General features: G+C 43.9%; 1 protein-coding gene across 2 annotated transcripts in view; it reads right to left on the bottom strand.

The window, feature by feature from the left end:
- The window catches only part of LOC147462108 (chaperonin CPN60-2, mitochondrial-like), a 101,011-nt gene that overhangs the window by 43,841 nt on the left and 29,567 nt on the right, over positions 1 to 27,603 (bottom strand). For both annotated transcript variants that reach the window (XM_086509544.1, XM_086509545.1), the window contains 2 exons: positions 4,317 to 4,476; positions 4,051 to 4,226 (listed from right to left, as the gene is read on the bottom strand). In XM_086509544.1, coding sequence (XP_086365670.1) covers positions 4,051 to 4,226; positions 4,317 to 4,476 — 336 coding nt within the window. The remainder of the gene's footprint in view (positions 1 to 4,050; positions 4,227 to 4,316; positions 4,477 to 27,603) is intronic.

Raw genomic sequence — 27,603 nt, 5'->3', positions numbered from 1 at the left:
TCTCTCTCTCTCTCTCTCTCTCTCTCTCTCTCTCTCTCTCTCTCTCTCCTCAAGGGGGTTTACATGCTTTCCACACAGACAAGGAGCCAGCACAGTGGACTATGTCATGGCACAGCCATCTCTAGTATCCACGATCTCACGGTTGGACCCAGACCTGTTGGTGTGGCAGTGGATCATGCTCTTGTGTCAATGACCATCTCTTTTCAGTTTAGTGTAGCACACAGGCTACCGAAAAACAGCAGCCCCTACTCGCTACACCTTCACGCGGGAGACAGACTCTGTATACATAGATGGGATCTACAGACGCCTATGCACAAAGGATCCAGGGCGACCTCTGGAGGAGCTTACTACTATATTGACATAGACACTACATGATGCAACAGCAGAGGCATACCCACATATCCAACTTGAGCAGAGACGCCATTCGGGGAGCATGCCCCAAAACAGTTGGTATGATGAGGAATGCCGAGACACTAGAGCTAGACTTCAGAGGGAGGTGCTTTTGGGGGACATCACTCACAGACAGTCACAGATTGACTTCCGACGCCTAGTGCGGCAGAAGAAGAGGGCATTTTTGGCTCAGCTAGAGCAGGATCTATATCATCTATTCTTGAGTCAAGACTCATGTGAGGCATGGCGGCTCTTTCAGGAGCACTCTCCCCCCCCGCCATCACTTCTACAGAGGATTGGGGCCAGTACGCATCATCTCTGTACACAGTTCCTGAGCAGCCCCCCCTTCCCGACCCTCCCGATCCATGCCCACACACATGTGCTTTTTTCATCGCGGAGATGGTGAGGAAGGCCATTGACAGGATGAGGACTGGGAGAGCATACGATCATGATGGTTTAGTGGCTGAGCATTTCATGCATGCCAGAGATCTACTAGCAGAGCTTCTAGCAGTGATGTTTAACCGTGCCATGTGTGAGGGCTTGCCTGATACTTCGAGCCTATCTACTATTGTACCTATCTTCAAGTCGAGAGACCCTATGGAGCCTGGGAATTATCGCACTATCATGATTGGACACACATTGGCACGGTTGTACGCATCTATTCTTGAGCAACAGCTCAGTAGATGGGCAGAGAGGGAGGGGATACGCGCAGCCGGGCAGGCAGGGTTCGGGAGGGGTTTTTCTACTCTTGACCATATCTTGACACTCAGAGCCATTATTGAGGAGGGTAGATCGCGTGGGAAACGGATCTATTGTAGCTTTGTGGATTTCCGCAAAGCATTTGACACAGTGCCTAGAGCTAGATTGATGCGCAGATTACAGCAGATGGGAGTACCCACAAAGCTCATTTGGGGGGTCATGGCATTATACAGGTCAGTAGTGGGGCAGGTACGCACCTCAGAGGGTCTATCCACACCGATTCACTCCACTATTGGGGTGAAGCAGGGCTGCCCGCTCTCTCCTACTCTATTTGGTATGTATGTGGATGAGGTGTCTGACTACATTGAGAGAGATGCTGATAGAGGTGCACAGCTGGCAGGGACATGGATTCCATTATTGTCATATGCTGATGATATTGTGTTGATCTCCGACTCTCCGAAGGGGATGCAACGTCACTTGGATGCTTTGAATAGGTTTGCTCAGGAAAGTGGTTTGTCCGTCAACCTTGGTAAAACCAAGGTCATGGTATTTAATACCACCCCACAGTGGATCAGGAGGTCAGCACCAGCATTCACATACGGCCAGGAGACTGTGGAGTATACAGATGCGTACACTTAAATCGGAGTGGTTTTTAGTGGGCCATCATTTTCATTGAGGAGGGCAGCAGAGACTAGACTGACCAGAGCCCATGCAGCATTGGGTAGATTGGAAAGGATGTGTTCACAGGTTCAGTTTCTGGAGCCTAGGATGAAGCTCTGGCTCTTTGACACTCTGGTGGCTTCTGCATTGCTTTATGGAGCTGAGATCTGGGGACCTTCATTAGATCATCACGGGAGGACAGGCCGCAGTGATGGATGGGGGGACATGGAGAAGCCTCTGGTCTCTATGATCTCGCGGTTCATTAGAGCCAAGGCCTCAGTACCACGTGCTATTGTTCGAGCAGAGCTAGCTGCCCCCCCACTAGTGGTTGAGGCGCTCACCAGATCGGTCTCCTTCATACACCCCATGTGGGAACGTCCCCGAGACAGATATGCCCGCCTTGCACTTGAGTCCTCTCAACAGTTAGCCATGTAGGGAGATATAGCATGCTGGTATGGGGAGATGACATCATGGTTTCAGGCGCATGGGTTCAGCATAGACAGATTGCCTCCCTTCCAGTATTCACTGCATGCACCCTCTCTGACTCTTACACAGTCCGAGATCACCAGGCTCATCCGCCAGGACTTGACTCAGCTAGACACCAGGAGGACATGGATACAGCCAGCACAGGAGCCGGGCACGAAGATGGATTTCTACAGAGAGCATCTCCTCCAACTTACGGTTGATGGCTTTGTGACGAGGCCCAGATACATGGACACCCACTTGTCTCATGGGATACGATGTGCTATCGGCCAAATACGTACATTTTCACACCAGCTGCGGATCGAGACTGGGAGATACAGCGGAGTACCAGCAAAGGCTGGGACATGCCCCCTGTGTGACATCGAGCTTGAGACAGAGTTGCACTACACATGCCACTGCCCCGTCTACTACAAGATACGAGGCCGCTTCCATTGCTTGTTCAGAGAGGGCTTTGGACCATTCTCCAGAGTCATGCAGTACGAGGATCAAAGATGCTTGGGTTTGTTTTTGCTCGAGCTACGCAGACATAGAGAGCCTGATGAGAGGAGAGGCTAGCCAGTCCCAGAGACAGATCACAGATTTCTTTAGAGGTACGACTGGACACCCGGAGGAGTTACTACCACAGCAGAGCTCGTCGTCTCACACCAAAGGCACACTGATCGACCGAGCGACTGAGCTGGGAAGATCCAGACGCCCACGACTGCGAAGGACTACACAGCATCGGCGGAGGCTGCATCGGAGGATTCGGATCACTTTGGCTCGACATACACGACGCCCGGCCAGACTACTGACCATGGAGGAGATTGATGAGATCCGCCAGCGACCGATGCTAGATCTCTTGTGATCTAGCTATCCCAGCTAGCTGCTGTTCACGCCTAGTAGTTTAGGATTCCATAGTATTTTATTGTGACATTTGTCATTTCATTTTTGTCATTGTTGTCATCTTGTTACTCTGACTTTGACTTTGTATCAGATCCACCACATTGTAACTTTCTGGTTCATAGGTCACTTTGGCCTTTTGAAGACGTTAATATAACATTTCATTTCATTTCATTTCATATCTATCTATCTATCTATATACACACACACACACATATATATGTGTATATATATATACACATATATATGTGTGTATATATATATATATATATATATATATATATATATATATATATATATCTGAGTACAATATAACCTTGGGCATGCTAGAAATAGCCTATCTCGCAGGATGTACAGGACTGAAAAAACCAAAAATGGATATGGAAGAATCCACAAAATGCAACTCTTCAAGGTGGGTATCGAAGGATTGTACGCACTACAGGCCCCTGGATTATCAGCCACCTCATGGACCCAGATTTAGAGACCACAGATATATATGATATTGCTTGTTCCAGAGAAAGCCCTCAGTACCACACGACATTATTAGAACAGAGTTAGCTACTCCACCCATGATAGTTGAGGCTATTTTCCAGACAATTTGCCTCATTCAGAGGATCATAAAGATGCCATCAGGTGGACTCACATGAAGAGCTTTCAAGGCTCCCTCAATTTGAGCATGCATCGCAGTTTAACTACCAATATCTTTACAAGGTATTCTTCAGGTAAGCCTACTCTCAGATGTAAAGCATGACTTTATAGCTGTTCCAACAACAGCTTCTGTAGCAAGTATCGCATATGAAAAAACATGCACACATTAGGTAGCACCACTTTTTTTCTGGAATTATAAAAGTAAACACAATTTGTATGCAATGATAGAGAAAAGCAGACAACTAAACTAACAGAAGAACTTTAGAGCGTGATGAGGCTTTAAGACCACACCTGGGCAATCTCCTCTGATGTGCTGATCATTCTAGCCCTGCTTTTGAGATAAGTAACAACAGAATCAACAGCCATATCGATGCCCTTTCTCAAATCCATTGCATTCATTCCACCAGCCACAGCCTTGCAACCTTCACTATACATGGATCTCGCCAGAACTATTGCGCAGGTGGTTCCTGTCAATGTTAAAACAATTTAAAACCATAATCCAACTCGTAGAGTTCCATTTATCAAAAGAAAAAGTTCCACCACAAATGAAGATTTACCATCCCCAGCTGTATCATTGGTAGCATTGGCAACCTGCTTGACCAGACTCGCCCCAAGATTCTTTATTTTGTCCCCAAATTCAATACTTTTGGCCACTGTAACTCCATCTTTGGTGACCTTGGGGGCTCCAAAGCTTTGCTCAATCACAACAACTCGACCCTGTAGATCAAAACAACCTATTATGACCATAGGCTTGTTTTTAAGTTCATCTCCTGCTCAGGCCCCCATCTGTGACCTGTAACGTGATTCCTATCATAATGTTCAGGGAAACATTAAGAAGAGCATAATCAGAACCAATGCTTCAGCGCCTTGTGAGGGTTGCGGGAGTTTTAGAAGTTGTCGCATACTGCTTATTCTTCCTAGACAAAAACTTGCTTCGAAACTCAAACTGAATGACAACTTTAAAATTAGCAATGCATATGCATGCATGCAAAAACATGTGATCTCTCTTTTTATTTTGTGAGGGGGGCTGGGGGGGAGAGAGGCTGTATTCTGTGTATATAAGAGACCTCTGGAGATGCACAATGGCCCATGGAAGACACCATGTGAGATTGTTGAAAGTGCTGCGAAGGTTCCATCCTTCCTGAGCACGAAAGATTAGATATTTGAAGCGGATGAATATTCGCGAGATTTGGATACGGCTTTTGCCAAGGTTCGCGAGACTTTACAGGAGTCTCAAGAACGACAGAAAAAGGCAACGGATTGCCATCGTCGCGACTTGAAACTGAAGGAGGATGATTGGGTGCTCTTACGTTTTGAGAAGGCACGCCTACGAAAGGGAAAGGAGAGGCTTTTTCCAAAGCTTAGTATGCGATACTACGGACCTTTCCAGATAACTGACAAGATAAATGATGTCTCCTTCCGATTGAAACTGCCAAATACTTGGAGGATTCACAATGCATTGCATGTGAGTCTCTTGAAACCTGTTAAGGGTGATGTATCCGATGATGGGGAGCCTGATGAGCAACCCGAAGTGGAAGAAAACGAGGAGATCCTTGTTCTTGAACAGATTTTGGCACATAGCAATACGAAGAAAGGTAAAGTCCGAAGGCCGTTCTTGGTTAAGTTCAAGAACTTTCCTGCATTTGATGCGAAGTGGATGGAGGAGGAGGACCTAGCAGATACTCCTCGGATTGTGAAATTTTACCTCGATGTTTTGGTTTAGCATAGTCTACTCCAAACGGAACTCAGAATTCAGCTTGGCAGGAGATCTGGTGCAGTGGGATGCACAAGAGGGGAGTCACTCCGCTCCTTTGTCAACAGATGCCTTGATTTTGATACTAAAGTCACTGATGTCTCTTTGAGCTTCAGGGATACTCAGAGCTGACAGTATTCTGTTGGATGACTTTATGAAATGGAATTCCTGATAATGATACTGATTTGTTCTTGACTTCTTGTGAGTGCAGGAACTGATAGACGAAATGACTGCAGCATTTTGGTCTGATTGATCTCGAATAGACATGGTTGCGATAGGGGTTAGTCAATCGGACATCGATGAGGTCCCGATTGGACCTAGGTGTGATTGCTAGCTACATTGCGTGATGTCCTGTGATGTCAGGTGATGTCCTGTGATGTCGTGATGTGATTGTTGATTTTGTACATGTGCTAGATGTGTGTTCCTAGTACGTAGGTACTAACAGTCAGTGTCTGCTAAGACGGTTTATGGCTTTTGTCGGTTTTGCAGGCGTGATCGCGGTCGATTACAATGCTTTCAAGTGATGACGTGGCGGACATCAGAAAACCTAATTTCTGCCAGAAACTCGAAAATTCCTACAAACCCTAATTTTTGCCAAAAACCCTAATTTCCGTAAATCGCGGAGGCTATTTATAAAAAAATTTATTTTTTGGAAAATGATGAGCGACGCAAATTTAGCTTTTTCTCTACAATATGAGAAAGAGAGAGAATGCTTTTGCTTTCAAGTTTTGACTCTCTGTGAGAGAGAGAGCAATTGCTTTTGATTTGAAGCTTTTGGGGCTCTGCTTTTGGGCATCCCTTGTAACCTTTAAATTAGTGGTGAGGGCCTCACTTCTCAGAGCATCTAGACGCAGAGTCTGAGAGTGAAACCCTAGCCACTCTCTTGTACTTTGATCTGATTAATATAAAAAGAAATACCGAAAGGGACGCTAGTCTTTGGGGCCATATCTCTAGGCACGGAACTCCGCCGGGCCAGTGCAAATCTATTGTGATCTGTGAATTGTTTTGAAGTGGTTATTTGGTGTTGTCGCCGTTGATTCTTGACTTGGAGTGTCCAAGTCTGTTACATTCTACCTGTTTCTTCCTTCAAAAAGATAACCTTCAAGCAGCAAGTTGAGTGGTTCTGTTGTGGACTTCCCAAGGAGATACGGAGTTATTGCCTACAAAAGAAGTCTCAGTCCATGCAACAACTCATGGGACATGCCAAGTAAGGCTTTGGTATGCATGCTGACACACTCACCTACCCTACAAACAACTTGTGGCACTCTGTCACACGACAAGCACCACGTGCCAATAGAAAAGAACAGACCGAACAGACTTTTAGCACTTCAATAACGATTGAACTAAAAGAGAGAGACGACACGCGACACGGAGTGGCGGAATTCCACCCTAGAGAGTATTGGCCCCAAACCTTGGCGCCCCTTTCGGTATTTCTTTATATTGCATCAACACAGTACAAGCCGGTACTCCAGACTCTGCACCTTCTCCAGGAAGCATGCCAAAGAATGAGCCCATGGCCTCATATTTAAAGGCCCTAGGCCCAAAAGCAATTTACATGAAAAGCCTTCAAACTCAAAAGCATATGGTCCAAAAGCGATGCCCAAAAGCTGCTAGCATCAATCACGAAAATCCGTACAGTTGCCATGTCAACAATCAACGCAAAAAGCGGAAATCCATACAATCTGCCACGTCATCATGTCAATGCAAATGGCGAAGATCCGTACAATCTGCCACCTCAGTAGTCCAGAACGAAATACGGATTTTCCGTACAGATTGTCAACGTGAATTCCACGAATACGTAGAGCTGCCAGGTCATCTCCTTCTACTGCTTCTGCTTCTTAGGGTTTAGGCCTCTCGGCCGTGATTTAAAGGTTGGCTCTGTTCTTCATTGACTTGACACGTCAGCAGTTTGTGATATCCCCCCTTCTTGAAAGAAAGTAATCGTCCGCGATTACAGCATATCTGCAAAACAACTCAAGCTAGCTCAAAAATTTCCGAGGGACAATCAGTTTGCTCTTTTTTTGTTAAGGAGTTGGGTTCTCCTTTCGGCTCTTTTGATCAAGGAGTTGGCTTCTCCTTTCGGCTCTTTTGTTAAGAAGTTGGCTTCTCCTTTCGTCCAGATTGGAACTCTTGATATTCCGACGTAGTAAAATTAGCCATCACACCTAGACCGCATTAATCTTCCACACGTGTCTCGATGCACTAAACTTACATACCCAAGCAATCTCATCCAATCAAGAATATTCAGTGGTTGACACATCACAATGCAACACAAATGCTCACATATGCATGTTACAAGGCATAGAAACATAAAGTCGTCAATGAACACTCCTCCAGCATAACCTAACAAGGTCCGGGCCGGGAGATATTCAACGACTCCCTCATCACTCCTCTCGCATAACCTAAAAAGGTCCGGGCTAGGAGATATAGAGGCCTTTTACAACCAAACGTCCGCAAACCACAGCCTGCGTCGTTTGGAGGTGTTGAGAGTAAACACTGCTCAAACTTCTTAATGCTCCTCCCGCATAACCATCCAGGTCCGGGGCGGGAGTTACAACAACAATACTTTTCAAGCATACAACCAAACGCTCCCTAAACATCCCGTCTACGTCATCCGGAGGTTTTCTAGCATACAACGAAACGCTCCCCAGACATCTCGTCTGCGTCGTTCGGAGGTTCAAACAATACCAAAACAATATTTCTCACTACTCCACCCGGGAGTAAAAATCACCAATCAATGAAACCAATATTAAAACCAAAGTCAAACATTTCAAATAGACACCAAAACAGGTTCAAAACAGATACCATCCATTTCAAACAAATTCCAAACAAGTTCAAACAATCAAACTTAGGAAAACAAAAGCAATCTCGACATCAACCGAGCTTGAAAAGTCGCCTTGACTTTCCATCCTAAAACCTGCATCAAAAATTAGGGTTAGGTTCCTTCCATAAGGTCGTAGACAACCACAGCATGGTCCATCAGCTCTTGGACAGACAGTGTTCCTCTGGCGGCGATGGTAGTCCCAAGACAGCAATCACACGAGACCTCCGAGGTCATCAACAAGAGACACTTGCTAAGAGATGTCTAGAAATTTCAAGTTATAATCTGCTAGGGTTTCAATGGCAAGCATTTCAAGATACCCCACTCTGCCAGAAGTTGCACTCCGAAGGAAGATGTCAGAAATCATATAACTTCGGGCAAAACTTTTCTTGAAAGCTTGCCAAGTCCTTGGAGTGTGCGGCTTGGTAGCTATAATCATCAACCTTTGTATGGCACAGCAGCTCGAAACAAATCTTGGATCCTTCTTTGCAAGTGATCTTTATGGCTTATGCCCTGAAAGACATGAGCGGTGAAGACGGGAGCGCGCTCGATGCGCGATGAAGTAAGGGTTGGAGTGGCTAATAAGTTCAGGGTCGAAGCACGAAGCTAAAATTTCCAATGAACTTTGGAAGTGCGATCTTGCTTTGTCTGCTCTTTGGTAGGACCAGTATGCTTTCAGAAAAGCACACGCCTGTTGGGTTAAAGGCCCAAATGGCCCCCTTTTGTGTATAGTTTTAAAGCTTACTAACCTTTGGCCAAATTCACATTGAACTTGGCCACTAACTTAAATTGGTCCTATACTTTATAATAAAGGAAAGAGATGAGAAAAATAACTCACTCTCAAATTCCCCTACTGCATCGTGTAGCGCTCTCTCTCTCTCTTCTCTTTCGATTCCTAGCGTCCCCTCTTCTCCAGGCTATCGCCACCTCTCCATGCACAAGCCCTGCACTTCTTCGCGTGCTCTATCACTTGCACACACTGCTACGCGCTCATCAACTGGTATCAGAGCCAAATTAGGGTTTGCTCCCAAACCTGCAAATGCTGATTTTCAACCAAGGAGGTCAACTTTCACGCGAGATTTTGCAATTTTATCGCCAAAGGACTAGTCCCCAGACACTAGAGAGCTCCCGGCAAGTCAAATTGACATAAAACAAGCTAAAATTAGGTCAAAATCAGCAAATTACAGGTTATGACAGCAAAATACACGTTTTGCAAATCATGTATTAAGGTGTGGGAACATCTTTACTAGGTCCTCGCTACCCGAAAACAAAGAAATTGCCGAAAAACAGGTTTTTTTCAAAAAATTTCAGATTTACGCAAGTTTTTGCAAGTGTATTTTTGATGCATCTACATTGAGAAAAGTGCAAATTGATGCAATCTATGCACATTTGACAAGTTTTGGCTATGTATGACCATTTGTGGCTCAATTTTGTGCAATTTGATGCTGCAAACTGGGGCTTTTGCTCATACATGCTTCTAAAGGCTATGTATTAGCCTTATATATGTTCTGTGAAGCTAAAAAAAAACTAAAATTGTTGTTCTTGAGCACAAATTCTCGCTGAAATTTCGTGCCCGTAAATTTCAAAAATTGTTTTTTTTGCACCTAAATCGACCCATTTTGCCCCAAATTGCTCCTGTGACCATTTGAAGCTGTAGTGCACACTTCTGTGAGGCTATACTCCGGTTTTGGTACATTTTTCCCAAAAATTCAGCGTTGTAGCCCTCTTATTCGTGCAACTATGGCCTCATCTTCTTCGCATGTGAAGAATCTCTTTGAGATTAGGAGGTTCGATGGAACAGGTTTCGACCTTTGGAAAGACAGGATCCAAAAAATCCTATTTTTTAAGGATTGTGAAGGGACACTTGAACAAGTAAAGCCACTGAATATGACAGATGAAGCATGGGTTAGTCTGAACAGGAAGGCAGTTACATACATTAAAATGGCCATGACCGATGAGACAGTCATTGATTTGAAAGGTCTCACAAATGCTTTTGATGTGTGGGAGAAGTTAAAGGCGATGTATGAATACGCCTCTCAACCAAGTGCATTTGATGCGAAAACTTGTTGGCATGCAACTAGATGAGTCCAAAAGCGCTGCAGAGCACTTGTCGTTGTTCGCAGGTACTTTGTCGCAGTTACAGGATTCAGATTTGCCTCCTGTTGATGATAAGTTGAAAGCTATCTTCTTGCTTATGACCTTACCTGATTCATGGGAAACATTGGTGGTTTCATTGTCGAATAACCCCAATTTGACCTTTGACGGTGTTAGGGGTTCTATCTTGAATGAGGAAATCAGGAGGAAAGCAAGTGGAGAGGGAGGCAGCTCTGCCAACATGGTTAGAGGCAGGACAGAGAAGAAGAATGTCTATGCACAAAGGAGTAAGAGTAAGAGTAAGGAAAGCGGAAATGCCAGCAAAGGCAAGGGTGATGTGACTTGCTATCAGTGTGGCAGGAAAGGTCACAAGAAACCCGATTGCAGGTACTACAAAGCCGAGTTAGAACGGAAAAAGAATGGCGGAGACAAAAAGAAAGAGAAAAAGGAAGTCAAGACAGATGCACAGGATAGCTCAAAGGACAAAGAGAAGGCCAATGTGGCTTCTAGTGTTGTGATTGAGGAGCTGTCAGATGTAGAGGACATCTTGTGTGCCACTTTGTCAGATGATGATGCTTATGACCTTGATATCTCTCTTAATGTTCATTCACAGGACATGCAGATCACCAAGAGTGATCTTATTGATGCTTTGTTGACTGTCAATGGTGCATTATCCCAGACTTGGATAGTTGATTTCGGTGCTTCATTTCATGTGACTCCTATCAAGGAGTGTTTCTCTACTTTTGATGCAGGCAAGCATGGCCATGTATACCTTGGAAACAATCATGCATGTTCCATTGAGGGTATTGGCACTGTGCATCTCTCCATAGATGGCACAAATGAGCTTGTCTTGCATGATGTTAGATATGTGCCGGGAATCAAGAAGAGTCTGCTTTTTGTTGGTCAAATGGATATGCATGGTTACAGCATCTTGTTTGAGAGACGATCATGGAAAATGACTAAAGGCTGAAGGCTGATTGTGAAGGACACAAGGAAAGGGACACTTTACTGCATGCATGGAAAGGCCGTGTTGGGCAAGTTTATTGCATTGGCTGAAATTAACTCTCACATGGAGTTATGGCACAAGAGGCTTGGCCATATGAGCCAAAAGGGCCTCTCTAAACTTTGTACTTTGAACAAGCTTGATGCTAAGGGCACAAAGCTTGACTTTTGTAATGAATGTCAATATGGCAAGCAAGTAAAGCGTTCTTATTACTCCGGTGTCTCTCGTAAATCTTGTGTGCTTGATCTTGTACATTCTGATGTATGTAGCATGCCTACTAAGTCTATGGGAGGTGCATGCTATTTTGTCTCCTTTGTTGATGATCATTCTAGGAAAATTTGGGTTTATTTGCTTAAATCTAAGGATAAAGCCTTTGCTGCGCTTAAGAAATTCCATGCGTTTGTGACCACCCAAACAGGTAGAAAGCTAAAATGCTTGCGTACGGACAATGGGGGGGAGTTCACAAGTGCTGAATTTAACAAATTTTGTGAAAATTTGGGCATTAAGAGGGAGCTTACTGTGCCATACAGTCCCTCTTCTAATGGTGTGGCTGAAAGATCTAATAGGACACTTTGTGAGAGGGTGAGATGCATATTGTCCACAACTAATCTCTCTCATGGATTTTGGGGAGAAGCTTTGGAAACTGCAGTCCATATATGCAATCAATCCCCGCACATGTCTTTGAAAGGTGACATCCCTGAAGAGATTTGGTCTGGCAAGCCTGCTTCATATGATCACTTACGCATTTTTGGTTGTGAGGCTTTTGTGCATGTTAGACCTGAGTTGAGGAGCAAACTAGATGCCAAGTCCATTAAAGGCCTTTTCATGGGTATAGACTTTCAGGAAGTGTTCTCTCTTGTAGTGAAGATGACCACTTTGCGTGTATTGTTTGCCATAGTGGCTACTCTTGATTTGGAAATGGACCAAATGGATGCACATACCGCTTTCTTGCACGGTGATGTGGAGGAAGAGCTTTACATGAAGCAACCCGAGGGTTTTGTTATTCCTGGCAAGGAACATTTGGTATATATGCTCAATAGAAGCTTGTATGGGCTGAAACAATCATGTAGACAATGGTACAAGAAGTTTGATCGCTTCATGCTCAAACATGGTTACAAAAGAAGCCATGCAGACCCTTGTTTGTATACCAAACGTGATGAGGATGGCAGCCCTATCATTCTTGTGCTCTATGTGGATGATATGTTGATAGCTGCAAAGAAAATAAGCATTGTTGATGCTCTTAAAGGGCAGCTGAAATCTGCATTTTCAATGAAAGACCTTGGGGCAGCTGAACATATACTTGGAGTGCGTGTTAGAAGGCAAAGGGACCAGCGCACATTGTATTTGTCGCAAGAAAAGTACATTGAAAAGGTGCTGGACAGATTTAACATGGCTGAAGCAAAGCCTCTTGGTGTGCCATTACAGCCATATGCCAAAATCTCCAAGGATGATTGCCCCAAGTCAAAGGAAGAAGCCAATGACATGCAAAGTGTGCCTTACGCTTCCGCTTGTGGTTCACTTATGTATGCTATGGTTGCTACTAGGCCTGACATAACCCATGCAGTGGGAGTTGTGAGCCAATTTATGGCTAATCCAGGCAGGTTGCATTGGGATGCAGTGAAGTCCATTATGAGGTACTTGAAAGGGACTAAAAACAAATGCCTTTGCTATGGTAAAGGACCATTGGAGTTGAAGGGATTTTGTGACTCTGACATGGCTGGTGATGTGGATACAGGGAAATCCACAAGTGGCTATGTGTTTACTCTTGCAGGAGGTGTTGTTTCATGGTGTTCTACATTGCAAAAGATCGTTGCGTTGTCTACTACAAAGGCTGAATATATTTCAGCACTGAGGCTTCTAAAGAAGCCATTTGCTTAGCACGTCTATGCAGTGAGTTTGGTTTGCTTGCCAAGGTACCTATGCTTGGTTGTGATAGCCAGAGTGCCATATGTCTGGCAAGGAATGCCATGTTTCATGCACGCACAAAGCATATTGATATGCGGTATTACTTCATTCGAGAAGTGCTTGAGGATGGCCTTATTACATTGGTTAAGGTCCATACATCACAAAATCCAGCAGATGCTCTCACTAAGTGCTTATCCAAAGCACAACATCAACTATGCATACAAATGGTGGGAGTCACGTAGCTTAAAGGCACCATTTATGCCTGTAAGTGGGAGGTTGTTGGGTTAAAGGCCCAAATGGCCCCCTTTTGTGTATAGTTTTAAAGGTTACTAACCTTTGGCCAAGTTCACATTGAACTTGGCCACTAACTTAAATTGGTCCTATACTTTATAATAAAGGGAAGAGATGAGAAAAATAACTCACTCTCAAATTCCCCTACTGCATCGTGTAGCGCTCTCTCTCTCTCTCTCTCCTCTTTCGATTCCTAGCGCCCCCTCTTCTGCAGGCTATCGCCACCTCTCCATGCACAAGCCCTACACTTCTTCACGTGCTCTATCACTTGCACACACTGTTGCGCGCTCATCAACGCCTCATGCTCTGATACCACTGTCACATGACAAGCACCATGTGTCAATAGAAAAGAACAGATTGAACAAACTTTTAGCACTTCATAACAACTCAATTGAAAGAGAGAGACGACACGCGACACCAAGTGCCAGAATTCTACCCCAGAGAGTATTGGCCCCAAACCTTGGCGCCCCTTTCGGTATTTCTTGATATTGCATCAACGCAGTACAAGCCAGTACTCCAGACTCTACACCTTTTCCAGGAAGCATGCCAAAGAATGAGCCCATGGCCTCATATTTAAAGACCCTAGGCCCAAAAGCAATTTACATGAAAAGCCTTCAAACTCAAAAGCATCTGATCCAAAAGTGATGCCCAATAGCTGCCAGTGTAAATCACAAAAATCGGTACAGTTTCCACATCAACAGTCAACGCAAAACGTGAAAATCCGTACAATCTGCCACGTCATCATGTCAGCGCAAATTGTGGAGATCCGTACAGTTTGCCACGTCAACAGTCCAACACGAAATACGGGTTTTCCGTACAACATGTCAACGAGAATTCCGCGAATCATAGAGCTGCCAGGTCATCTCCTTCTATTCATTCTGCTTCTTAGGGTTTAGGCCCCTCGACCGTGATCTAAAGGTTGGCTCTGTTCTTCACTGACTTGACACGTCAGCAGTTTGTGACACAGTCAGAACGAGACAAGACCTCATTGACAGTAACAAGAAGAAGGGGAAACAACAAAAAAAAGAAACCAACAGGCCCTAGATTGTCAATAGAGCAACGCGCTGAGTACTACAAAGAGGGCAAATGTTACGAATGGGGGGAACAAGGGCATGTTCTTGCCAAGTGGCCTAACAAAGCGTCCAATGATCAAGCCGAGGACAAGCTAGAGAGTTCCAAAGCTGCAAAGGAGCATGCAAAGAAAGGAAAGACCAAGGCAAGACTCGTACCAGATTTTGTGGGGACTGACCCAGAATAGATGGATGAAAGTACGGAGCTCTCCAGAGCGTGGGGTAAAGTACGAAACAAGAAAATTCGAGAATTCCCTCATACCATAAGAACGGCATTGTGGTCGTCTATAGGGCTAGGCAAGCGACATTGAAGAACGAAAAGGCAAGAGATATTGTACTCAATGTAAAATTTAAGGGCGTGTCCGTCCCACTTGTATCAGCTTCGACCGTTTCAAAATTAATGAAATCGAGTCTGTTTGTTTACTCGATCTACTTGAATAGTTAAATGACAATAAAGCGTCCAATTTGTCTAACCTCGAGAAAAACGATAAGATTTTCTGCAAGCTCATGCCAATTCCTTCTTTGAAGGCTTGCCGAGAGAGTTACCTCTTCAACGACCTGAAGATCACACGATCGATTTGATTCCCAACACCACGCCACCGAATCGGCCACCTTTCCGAGTTCACAGAGGCCAGAACGAGTACATCACCTTATTGTTCGCTAGTGTTCTTGGTGTTGAAGAAAGACGGATCTTGGAGAATGTGCATTGACTATTGAAATCTCAACAAAATTACCATCAGGAGCAGGTTTCCAATACCCAGGATCGATGATATACTGGACAAGTTATAGGGTTCTACATGCTTTAGCAGAATCAGCCTGAAAAAAGTGGCTATCATCAAATCAAGATCGCTCCTGGAGATGTATGTATACAAGACCGCGTTCAAGACATCCTTTGGCTTGTATGAGTATTTACTGATGCCTTTCTATCTCACGAATGCTCTTGCAATGTTTAATAGGATGATGGACAGGATTTATCAAGAGTACCAATCATTAGTGGACACCTTTTTCAACGACATCATCGTCTTCTCCAAGAGTGAGGTAGACCACAGACACCATCTGTTAGGCACTGCGGCAATATAGACTAGTGGTTAATGGAAAAAAGAGTGAATTTTTCTTGCCAGAGAACACTTTTTGGGACACATTGTCTTTCCTAAGGGTGTAAAAATGGACCTGGCCGAGGTTGAAACCATTAGAGATTGGCCAGATTTCAAGAATGTACATAAAGTTCGCAATTTTTTGGGCTTATGTTCGTACTACAGGCTTTTCATTCAAAAGTTTGTGGAGATAGCTTCTCCGTACACAATTTGACTTGAAAAGGGGTTTCCTTTTTCTTGGGGACCATCAAAGATTGCAAGATTCGAGACTCTTAACGAAAAGTTGAAGACTGGTCTGGTGTTGATATTACCAGATTTACAGATGTCACAAAAATACGGAAGCGAAAACTGACTGTTAAATGCAATTTATATACTCAAGAGACTTTGGAGAGAAAGAGAGAAAGCTTGACACATCATTGGGGACCTGAAGATGGACTGGTCCCCCCCCATAAAGAGAATATCTTTATTACTAAGGGAGAATTCTTTACAAGCACAGGAACGGGGCGAAAGCTTGTCCTCTATTCTTTCTTGTCCTTCTTCTTCTTATGACTGAAAGAGTGGAAGAACTGCTCTCCTGACTACTAAGAGGATCTTTCCTCTTCTGTGAGATTATGGGAAGCTCTCGTAGATGAGAGTCTATCTTCCACAAAACTCATCGGAAGCTCTCAAAAACGAGAGTCTATCTTCTGCTAACTATGTCTCTATGGACATAATCATTCCTGCAGTCAACCCACGAAGGAAACAGGCAAAACACACGCACACACGCTTGCTGTAATTTTCTGCACATAACCAGAAATTGTTACCTAAGCGCGTTCCAATGCCGAAACGGAGGTCCTTTTCGCGACGGAAACGCTCCAAACTTTGTGTGTGTGTATAGTAGGTAGAGAGGAATAGTTTCCTACTAAAGCTTTGCTGAAATTCACCCTAATACAGGTGATTAGGATCTGAAAACAGAGAATTTGCAGCAGCTAGTAGAGAGAGAAAAAGAGTTTTCTACTACTTTACGCGATGAAACTTCTCCCACAGCTGCCTATGACCATGAGAGGCCTTGTTCTAGGTGATGGGTGCACAGAGGCTCCACATACACCACAAGGTGCTGCTCTCAAGCTTCAATGGAGAGCTTCACTGCGTAGAGGACGTTCAACTTAGGGGGGGTAGTGCATTGCCAACCTGGCAAGAGGGGGAGGGGTTGCTCTCTTATAGCCTCCCAGAAGAGGGGACGCTGGCATGAAGAGAGAGAGAGAGAGAGAGATTGCATGGGAAAGTGTGCCAAGTGGCACACTTACTTTAAAATTTAAAAACCATTCAACTTTTGACTCTAAAAATCCTATGCTAGTTAATGAAATGTGCAATTAAGTGCACAACTGCACACATAGATGCAACCAATTAAATTGTTAGTTGCTCCCCAACGCAATGCCGTACCGACACTGCTCTGGCATTACCTGTTCGCACTTGTCCGGCCATTTGGTCCAGCGCAAATCATTTAAGAATACTTTAACTAACTTATCCTAAGGCCGTAAAATAATCAGGCCTTAGGGTTATTATTCTAAGGACCCCATCTCATTCCTGTGCTTACACTAGTGCGTGTAATTTTCTAAGCCTGAAATCTGAGGCTACTATCTATCCCTTCATTGAAGACCCGATTTCCCAATCGCTAGGGCTTCAGGGTTTTTTCTGCTAGGGTCTCCCTAAGGTGCACGGGCCCAAACATGGGCGCACCTGAAGTCCCAGAACTACTAAATCTATTCTGATGTGCACACAACTAATTAGATAATTCTTTTCTCGTAAATAAATTAATTATTTACAAAGTCTGACTTAGTTACATCCCTCTTGGTTCTAAACAGTTGACCTCAATTGTAGAGCGTCAACATAACTGTGCAAGATGTCTGGGTAGTCCTTAAGATCGAACTCAGTCATCCACTTTGCATCTAGAGGAGAGTAATTCTTGAACTTGACTAAATACTTTCGATGTAGACTCCCCGACTTGAGTTGTCTCTCCAAGTGGTGTATTATCTGTTCAGGTTGAAGGATTTCCTCAGTCTCTTCGACTTCTGGAATATCTTCTTGAACGGGCGCCACTGGAGGAGGTCCAACATATGGTCAGAGGAGACTGACATGAAAAGCATTATGGATGCGCCAGTGAGAAGGCAAATCCAATCTGAAAGTCACGCCATTGACTTTATTTGTAATTTTGAAAGGGCCGTAAAATCTATGGGAAAGTTTGACAACTTTCCCTTTGCCGACCCGCTTTTTCAATCTAGCTTTCTCAAACCGAAGCAGGACATATTGTCCTTTTTCTAGATTGAGATTCCTTTTGTGCTTGTCTGCTTTTCTCTTCTGTTGCTCTTGAGTACGAAGAATCGCTTGCTTTACTTGTTGATGGGCAATATCAATACTACGCACAAATTCATCTGCGGCAAAGATGCTTTCTTTGGTAACCATAATAGGAAGTAAGAGTGGATTCCCATAAATAATTTCGAAGGGAGCTTTACCAGTTGAGGAATGTATGGTATTATTATACGCAAACTCAACGATGGGTAAGTACTGTTCCCATTCAGATTGTTGTTCCGAAACATAGCACTTGAGGAGATCTAAAACAATGGCATTAGAGATTTCGCTTTGACCATCTGTTTGAGGATGATAAGCTGATGAAAAGTCAAGTTTAGTTCCCAAGTTTTCAAACAATGCCTGCCAAAATAGACTAGTCATACGGGGATCTCTATCGCTGACAATAGTCTTTGGCAATCCATGGTGTTTAAAATCTGAGCTAGAAATATTCTAGCCATGTGATCAGCTTTGATCGTCTTCTTTACTGGAAGAAAATGTGCTTGCTTACTGAATCTGTCTACTATAGTCCAGATTGCATCATTTCCATTCTTGGATCGAGGAAGATCCATAATAAAATCCATGGCAATACTTTCCCATGGCGTGTTAGGCACAGGGAGCGGCTGAAGCTTGCCATAAACTTTATGTCTGTCATATTTTACTTTTTGGCAGACTAAACACTCACGTACATGTTTTTCAATGTCCGCACGGAGTGTTGGCCAAAAGAAATACCTTTTGAGGACACTAGTGGTGGAAGCAATTCCCCGATGCCCGGCATAAGGAGAATTATGTGCTTCATCCATCACCTTCTGTCGTAAGGGCTAAGCTATGCATATTGCTTGTTGACGATAAGAGTGTATTATCCTTGCTGAAATAAGGTGGCTTTGAGTGACCAGCTTGAAGATCTGCCCAAATTGTGGCGAAAGAGATTCTAGTTCCTCATGATAAATTGTTGTTAGTGCATTGATCTTTGGACGCTTGGAGAGAGCATCTGCAATTGCATTCTTCGTTCCAGAAGTATGTAAAATCTGAAAATGGAACATTGAAAGAAAGTTGGCCCATCTCACCTGCTTTTCTGATAACTTTCTCTGTGTGAGAAAGTAGCGAAGACTTTGATGATCTGTCTTGATAATAAAATCGGCTCCTAATAGATAGTGTTTCCAAATGGAAAGAGCATGAATTACTGCCATTAGCTCTTTCTCGTATATGGAGACATGCAACTCTGCATCCTTAAGGCGCCGACTTTCATAGGCTATCGCGTGACCCTCTTGGTTCAAAACTGCTCCTACACAATCTCCAGATGCATCGCACTATACCTCGAAAGGTTCGCGTAGATCAGGGACGGTGAGAACAGGTCCGTGACTGAGTAGATACTTAAGCTTTTCAAAAGCTTGTTTTTGTCCAGACCCCCAATGGAATGGAATCCGCTTCTTTGTCAGGTCATGGAGGGGACCTGCTATCGCGGCAAAAGCTCGAATGAAACGCCGATAATAGGAACAGAGGCCAAGGAAACTTCGTACATCATGTACTGTAGTTGACGTAGGCCATTCTACAACTACTTGAATCTTATCAGGGTCCATTCTCACCTGATTGTGAGATACTATATGGCCCAAATAGTGGATTTCTTTTAGAAAGAACTCACTCTTCTTAGCATTCACAAATAATTTGTGTTTGCGTAATTCTTCAAACACTAAGGCAAGATGCTTATAGTGTTCGTCTTCCGTCTCTGAGAAGATTAAGACGTCATCAAAGAAAACGCCTTTGAAGCTTGGAAGATTCTATCCATCATTCTGTTGAATGTGGCTGGTGCATTAGTGAGTCCAAAAGGCATCACTAAGAATTCATACAACCCAAAGGTTGTTCTAAATGAAGTCTTATGCACATCCTGAGGAGCTATGCGGATTTGATGATAACCGCTCTTCAAGTCTATACGACTAAAAACACTTGCTCCTTGTAACTTGTCAAGAATGTCGTCAATCCGAGGGATTGGAAATCGATTCTTGATTGTGATCTTGTTTAGAGATCTATAATCTATGCACATGCGGAATGTGCCATCCTTTTTCTGTACTAGCAAGACAAGTGAACAATATGGAGAAATACTAGGCCTTATTAAGCCATTCTCCAAAAGTTCGTTAACCTGCTTGAGAATTTCCTCTTGCTGCATTAGACTAACTTGATAAGGGGGCTGATTTGGAGGAGAACTTCCTGGGATCAAATAAATTGTATGATCCTTAGGTCGAGGAGGTGGGAGTTCATTTGGAAGTTCATCTGCAAAGCAATCTTTATAACTTTCTAATAACTTAAGTGTTTTTTGCTCTAAAGAGGAAGAAAGTTGTGAAACAGACACATCTCTCTCTCTCTCTCTTGCAAAAATCAAGTACGCTGAAACACACTTTTTCATTTCTTTCTTGATGGCAATGTGATTGGCGATAGGAATACGCCAATCACCTGCATCTGCAAGTACAAGATACTCCTTTCCTTTATGAGCAAAGGATAAGGTTTTCTGAACATAGTCCGGAATGGGATGCATCTTGTAGTGTCAAGGCATTCCCAAGATAACATCGAATCCTTCAAGTGAAGCTAGTAAGAAAGACTCTTGATCTTTGTAGTCGTCGACCTTTAGATTCAACTTCCCTATGATTGGAGTAGAGCTTGAGTTCTGCCCTTTGAAAGCGGATTGTGCTTGAATAGAAACTCCAAAACGGTTGGGCTGCAAGTTCAGGTCATCAGCTAGCTTGGTAGAGATGAAGTTGTCTGTACTGCCAGGGTCAAACAAAATGAGAGCCCATTGGTTGTTGATGCTACCCCATGCTTTAAGAAGAGCTCTTTCTTTTCCATCCTTGGTTGTATTTCCCTATACATCGGGGACTGCATTGGAAGAGGGTGGTTGTGGACGTTTGGTAGGACAGTCACCCTTCATATGACCAACTTGTCCACACTTGAAGCATCTTCCTTCACTAATGTAAGTTCGCAACTGAGCAGGAGAGAGATATCTCCCTTTCTTGGGCTGATTTGGCTTTGCTTCAGCTTCGGAAGCGGTTCTTTTCTTCTTTTGAGAAGAAGAAGTAGGGGTAGGCTGCTCATGGAGAGCCTTCTGCTTGGCATGGTAAGTGCTTTGCTCCATCTTCCTGGGAGTACCCTTGTCATGTATTCCATCAGCTATGCGGGCTGATTCCATAAGTATCTGCAAGTTACCTCGAGGGTAAAGCTTCATAGCCTTTTGCAAGGCTTCATGCAAACCTGCTTCAAACTTGCGCATCTTTTCCGAATCGTCAATCTTCTTGAATGGAGTGACTTTCAAGAGAACGTCCCAAAACCTATCCACATAGCGTGGAACAGTTTCGTTCTCCGACTGTGAAAGTCGATCCCATTCTTTCTTTACCTCTTCCTCATAGTCAGAAGGAAGGAACTCTGCGTAGAACTCCTCCTTGAAAGCAGTCCAATCTTGGGGTTTACGATCTTTCAGGATAAGGGTTAACCACCAACTGCTGGCGGTGCCTTTCAGGTACATACTAACATGGCGAAGCTTGGATCTTTCTTTAAAATTCCCTTCAACAAATGCAACCTCGAATTGGCGGATGAAAGCCAACGCTTTGTCATTATCACGCCGCCCATTGTAGGTGTCGAATTTCACATCTTTGTCTCCCGACTTGAATGTTTTCTGCCTGTGGTGCTTCTTCTTATGATGCTCCTTCTTTCTATGCTTAGACTCCTTATGGACAGGAGTCTTTTCCCTTGAATGCACTTCTTGCTGCGACAGATTGTCAAGAAACATGTCTTCCGGAGCAACGATGTCATCCAGATCCTTCATGAAAGAGAACTGAGGGGAATCACGGGGATCTTGCTCTTGAACCTTTGGGTTAAACCGCACATGACATTCTCGAGGTTTCCTGTGCCTCTCGTGCATGCGGGAGGTTCCAATCAAAGGATCTTTCCTTGGTTCTGGCGCCTTTGGGTTCTGCGGGATTTCTCCCGACCCCATCGGCATTTTCTCCTTCCCTTTCTCAAGAGTATGGAGAATCTTTTGGACTTCTGGATGGGAGAGAGCTTTTTGCAACTCTTTCACCTGCTGTTGAAGGAGAGAGAACTCTATCTCCCGTCCTCCCATTTCTGCAGTGTGCCAAGAGTCGTCAATCCCTTCAGGAAGAGAGAGATGACCTTGCTCTGATACCACTGTCACAAAAATACGGAAGCGAAAACTGACTATTAAATGCAATTTATAGACTTTGGAGAGAAAGAGAGAAAGCTTGACACATCATTGGGGACCAGAAGATGGGTTGGTCCCCCCCCCATGAAGAGAATATCTTTACTACTAAGGGAGAATTCTTTACAAGCACAGGAACGGGGCGAAAGCCCGTCCTCTATTCTTTCTTGTCCTTCTTCTACTTATGACTGAAAGAGTGGAAGAACTGCTCTCCTGACTACTAAGAGGATCTTTCCTCTTGTGTGAGATTATGGGAAGCTCTCGTAGATGAGAGTCTATCTTCCACAACACTCATCGGAAGCTCTCAAAAACGAGAGTCTATCTTCCGCTAACTATATCTCTACGAACATAATCATTCCTGCAGTCAACCCACGAAGGAAACAGGCAAAACACACGCACACACGCTTGCTGTAATTTTCTGCACATAACCAGAAATTGTTACCTGAGCGCGTTCCAATGCGGAAACGGAGGTCCTTTTCGCGACGGAAACGCTCCAAACTTTGTGTGTGTGTATAGTAGGTAGAGAGGAATAGTTTCCTACTAAAGCTTTGCTGAAATTCACCCGAATACAGGTGATTAGGGGCTGAAAACAGAGAATTTGCAGCAGCTAGTAGAGAGAGAAAAAGAGTTTTCTACTACTTTACGCGATGAAACTTCTCCCACAGCTGCCTATGACCATGAGAGGCCTTGTTCTAGGTGATGGGTGCACAGAGGCTCCACATACACCACAAGGTGCTGCTCTCAAGCTTCAATGGAGAGCTTCACTGCGTAGAGGACGTTCAACTTAGGGGGGGTAGTGCACTGCCAACCTAGCAAGAGGGGGAGGGGCTGCTCTCTTATAGCCTCCCAGAAGAGGGGACGCTAGCATGAAGAGAGGGAGTGAGAGAGAGAGAGAGAGATTGCATGGGAAAGTGTGCCAACACTTACTTTAAAATTTAAAAACCATTCAACTTTTGACTTTAAAAATCCTATGCTAGTTAATGAAATGTGCAATTAAGTGCACAATTGCACACATAGATGCAACCAATTAAATTGTTAGCTGCTCCCCAGCACAATGCCGTACCGACACTGCTCTGGCATTACCTGTTCGCACTTGTCCGGCCATTTGGTCCAGCGCAAATCATTTAAGAATACTTTAACTAACTTATCCTGAGGCCGTAAAATAATCAGGCCTTAGAGTTATTATTCTAAGGACCCCATCTCATTCCTGTGCTTACACTAGTGCGCGTAATTTTCTGAGTCTGAAATCTGAGGCTACTATCCACCTCTTCATTGAAGACCCGATTTCCCAATCGCTAGGGCTTCAGGGTATTTTCTGCTAGGGTCTCCCTAAGGTGCACTGTCCAAACTTGCGCATCTGAGGCCCCAGAACTGCTAAATATATTCTGATGTGCACACAACTAATTAGATAATTCTTTTCTCGTAAATAAATTAATTATTTACAAAGTCTTAACTTAGTTACAACAAAAGCCATTTGAGATTTTCTGTGATGCGTGTGGTCACAGTCTGGGGGTGGTCTTAATGCAGGAGGGCCATGTTGTAGCTTATGAGAGTAAAATGTTCTTGCAACTTGAACGGGTTGCACATATTTATGAAAAGGAGCTATTGGCAGTCATCCATGCTCTTCTTACTCAATGATGCCATTATCTACTCGGAGCAAATTTTACAATGTTCACCAATCACCGAAGTTTGAGATACTTCTTGTCCCAAAAACAGCTCTCAAAAAAACAAATGAGATGGGCAAGTATTTTGTCGCAATTTCATTTTCAGATTGTCCATGTTAAGGGCAAGAAGAACTTGGTGGCAGCCGCAATGTCTCGCAAGCCACAAATATCTGCTATTTCGACGATTCACCGGCAGAACTTCAAGGATATGGTTGATCAGTATGTCACAGATCCACATTTTGCAGACATCTTCGACCCGTTGCAGAGTGGGGAGACAGTTGCAAGCTATGCTCTAGAGCAAGGTAATTTAAAGCGGAAAACAATCTTACATGTTATTCAAGGATTGAGAAACAAGGTTTTGACATAGTGCAATTGTCGATCTTTTGCGCGCCATTGCGACATTGACACCACCTTGAGAGGTGTGGAGAAGTATTTCTATTGGCTAAGGCTCAAAAAGGATGTGGACGAGTTTGTTCGCAGTTGTTTGGTATGCGGAAAGGTCACGTTTGATCGACACAAGGTACCTGGTTTCCTACAACCCTTAAATCTATTCCTAGCAAACCTTGGAAGAGTATAGCAATGGACTTTATTTTTTTTATCTTCCCAATACTGAGAGCGAGCATGATGGCATTTGGAAAGTCATTGACCAATTCAGCAAACGTGCCCACTTTATTCCAATAAAGAAGACAGTTAAAGGCGACCATTTGGTTAAGTTGTTTGTCTCACAGATTTTCAAATTACATAGTATGTCTGAATCTAAAGTTTCACATAGAGATCCCCGTTTCACGAGTTTGTTTTGGAGGGCAATCTGAGAAAATATAATCAGGAGGCTTAAATTCTCATCCTAATTTCATCCACAAACAGACGGGCAGTCAGAGATAGCCAATTCAGTCGTTTTGAACTTGTTAAAGTCCTACATCTCTGATCAAAAGACTCAATGGGAGAACTATTTGCCCTCCGTGGATTTTGCCTACAATAATGCAGTTCATACGTCTACAAGGAAGGCACCATTTGAGATTATCGAGGGTGTCAAGAAGGTTCCACCCATTGTGAGCACCAAAGATAATATTTTTTAAGCAAATCAGTATACAAACGATCTGGACACTCCTTTTGCCAAGGTACCGGAGTTTTGGAGAAGTCTCAAGCACGGCATAAGAAGGCAACCAACAAGCATCGATGTTACTTGCAGCTGAAGAAAGATGATTGAGTAATAGTACGGTTTGAGAAGGCACACCTAAGGAATGCAAGGGTAAGGAGAGGCTTTTTCCAAAGCTAAGTTTGCAATACTATGGACCTTTCCAGATCCAAGAAAAGATAAATGATGTATCCTTCAAATCAAAGTCACCAGATACTTGGAAGATTCACAATGCATTTCATGTGGTCTATTGAGACCTTTCAAAGGTGAAGTGCCAGTGGACAAAGAGCCAGATGAGCAGCCCAAATTGGAAGAGACTCGGGAGATTCTCGTTCCTGAGTAGGTCCTGGCTTACAAGGAAAGGAAAGTGAAAGGTAAGCTGAAACGACGGTACTTGGTCAAGTTGGCTCTTGATGCCAATTAAATGGAGGAGGAAGACCTAACAGATACTCCTCAAATATTAGAGCTTTACCTTGAAGCTTTTGGTTTAGCACCGACTATTTCAAGAGTTGCCAACGAATCAGCAAGTTGAATCTGGTGCAGTGCGGACTGCAAAGAGGGGTGTTACTCCGCTCCTGTCTCACGTTACCTCGATGGAATAAAGTCACGGATTTCTTTTGAGATTTCAGGGATAATGACACGCTGATAGTATTCTGTTGAATGACTATGTAAAGAAGTACTTTAAAATGGGAGTTTCTAATTGCATTTGTTACAAGTGTTGTCTCACGTTTGAGTGCATGATTGAAAGGCGAATGATTGCAGCATTTAGTCTTGTTCACCTGAGGGGTGATGTGGATATGATAGTAAAGAGACTTAGTAGATCAGGACATCCGTGAAAAGATCAACGCGGTCTGGTTGTGATTGCTAAATAAGTTGCAATGATCATGATTCTCATCTAAGATCTTGACGGGGATAGTGATGTGAATGTGATGTGAATTCATTTTCGTAAAAGTGCTCGGTATACATGGTCTAATACGTCGGTACTTAGAGTCAGTGTCTGCTGAACTAGTTTGTGTCCTGTGTCTATTTTGTAGGCATAATCGAGGGCGATTACAATTCTTTCAAGAGGGGGGTATGTCACAATGTGATGACGTGGCATGGCCTACCGGACCGAGGCTGGATAGAAGGTGGCAAAGAGCCGGAAGAAGTTTTACCAACTTACAAAACTCATTTGAGTGACCCAGAGGGGTCAGAAATTCAAACCCTAACCCCAAAGTTGTTCTAACTTATGGTACCCCGGCCTAAAACCTTAAAAATAAAGCAAGACCGACTCTCCAATTTTGCGTAGACCAAATTGCTAACGTGGCAAGCCGCTATTCGAGTCGCGAATCGCGCTGACAGATGTTGACATGGAATGCAAAACAAACAACCCATGGGACGCTAGCTTTTGGGCCACGAGATGCTTTTAGACTAATGCTTTTCATGTAACTGCTTTTAGACTAATGCATTTCATGTAACTGCTTTTGAGCAAGGCCAAGGAGGGCCTTTTAAAGTGTGTCAGAGCTTCTTCTCCGAACAGATTAGCTTGGGAGCTTGCCACACAGAGAGCCCTCGGACATTGTACTTGTGAAGCTTAATATATAAAGAAATACCTAGAAGGGACGCCAACCTTTGGGGCCAGTGCTTCTAGGCGCGAAACTCCGTCGTGCCGTGTCATCTCTCTCTCTCGGTTTGTTTAGTTGTTTCAGTTTCTCTCCTATGTGTTGCATGAGATCTTTGGATTGAATTGTACATGAAACCGGCCCGTAGGCGCTAGACTTTAGCTTTCACCCGATTCTTACACCGTTAAACCTTCCGACACAGAAGAACTTCACGAATAAACCTGTGATTGGAATTTGACACTTCAAACAAAACATGGCCTGGGAGAGTGCTTCCAAGCAGGTAGCGACACCCTGTAGGCCCCACAGACTGGCGCCCCTTTTGGTATTTCTTTATTCTTATTGCAAATAGACGATCCGAACGCTTTCAACTAGCTCTCACCAAGCTGTCCAAACCTGTCCGTGGTTGTAATTGCGGGTTTTTGACCCAATTTCACCAACATGACGACGCAAAAACCCCTGTAGGTCAAAAGTACACGTCAAGGACACTTTCCCTTGCAATTTGGAGGCTTTCTAGTGAGCTGCAGGTCAATTTCAGTGTGCTGTAATTCTCTGTTTTGTCATTGTCGGGTGCCCAAAACCCTGTACACGCATCCCGACGCTTTCCCAAGGCTCCCTTGGTGATCTGTTGCAGTTTAGGTGTGAAACCCTAAACCTGCAAACAAACACAGCAGGCTGTAATTTTCTGTTTTGGATCGTTTTGAGCGGAGCGAACACATCTAGCAAGTCTCATATGCTCCCGCACGCAATGGGACAGTTCCCCTTTGAATCGGACCAGCTTTCACGCGAGAAAAATGTCCGTTTTCGCAATCCTTTGCGATGGAACTATGCGTACCTGTGGGGGATTAGCAATTAGCTAATTCAATACCTGTTCAAAAGCTTCTTGC

The sequence above is a fragment of the Adiantum capillus-veneris genome, chromosome 3 (genome assembly GCF_014529385.1).
Source record: "Adiantum capillus-veneris isolate H3 chromosome 3, ASM1452938v2, whole genome shotgun sequence".
NCBI classification, from domain to species: Eukaryota; Viridiplantae; Streptophyta; class Polypodiopsida; order Polypodiales; family Pteridaceae; genus Adiantum; species Adiantum capillus-veneris.
This window is presented reverse-complemented; position numbering and strand designations above follow the sequence as displayed.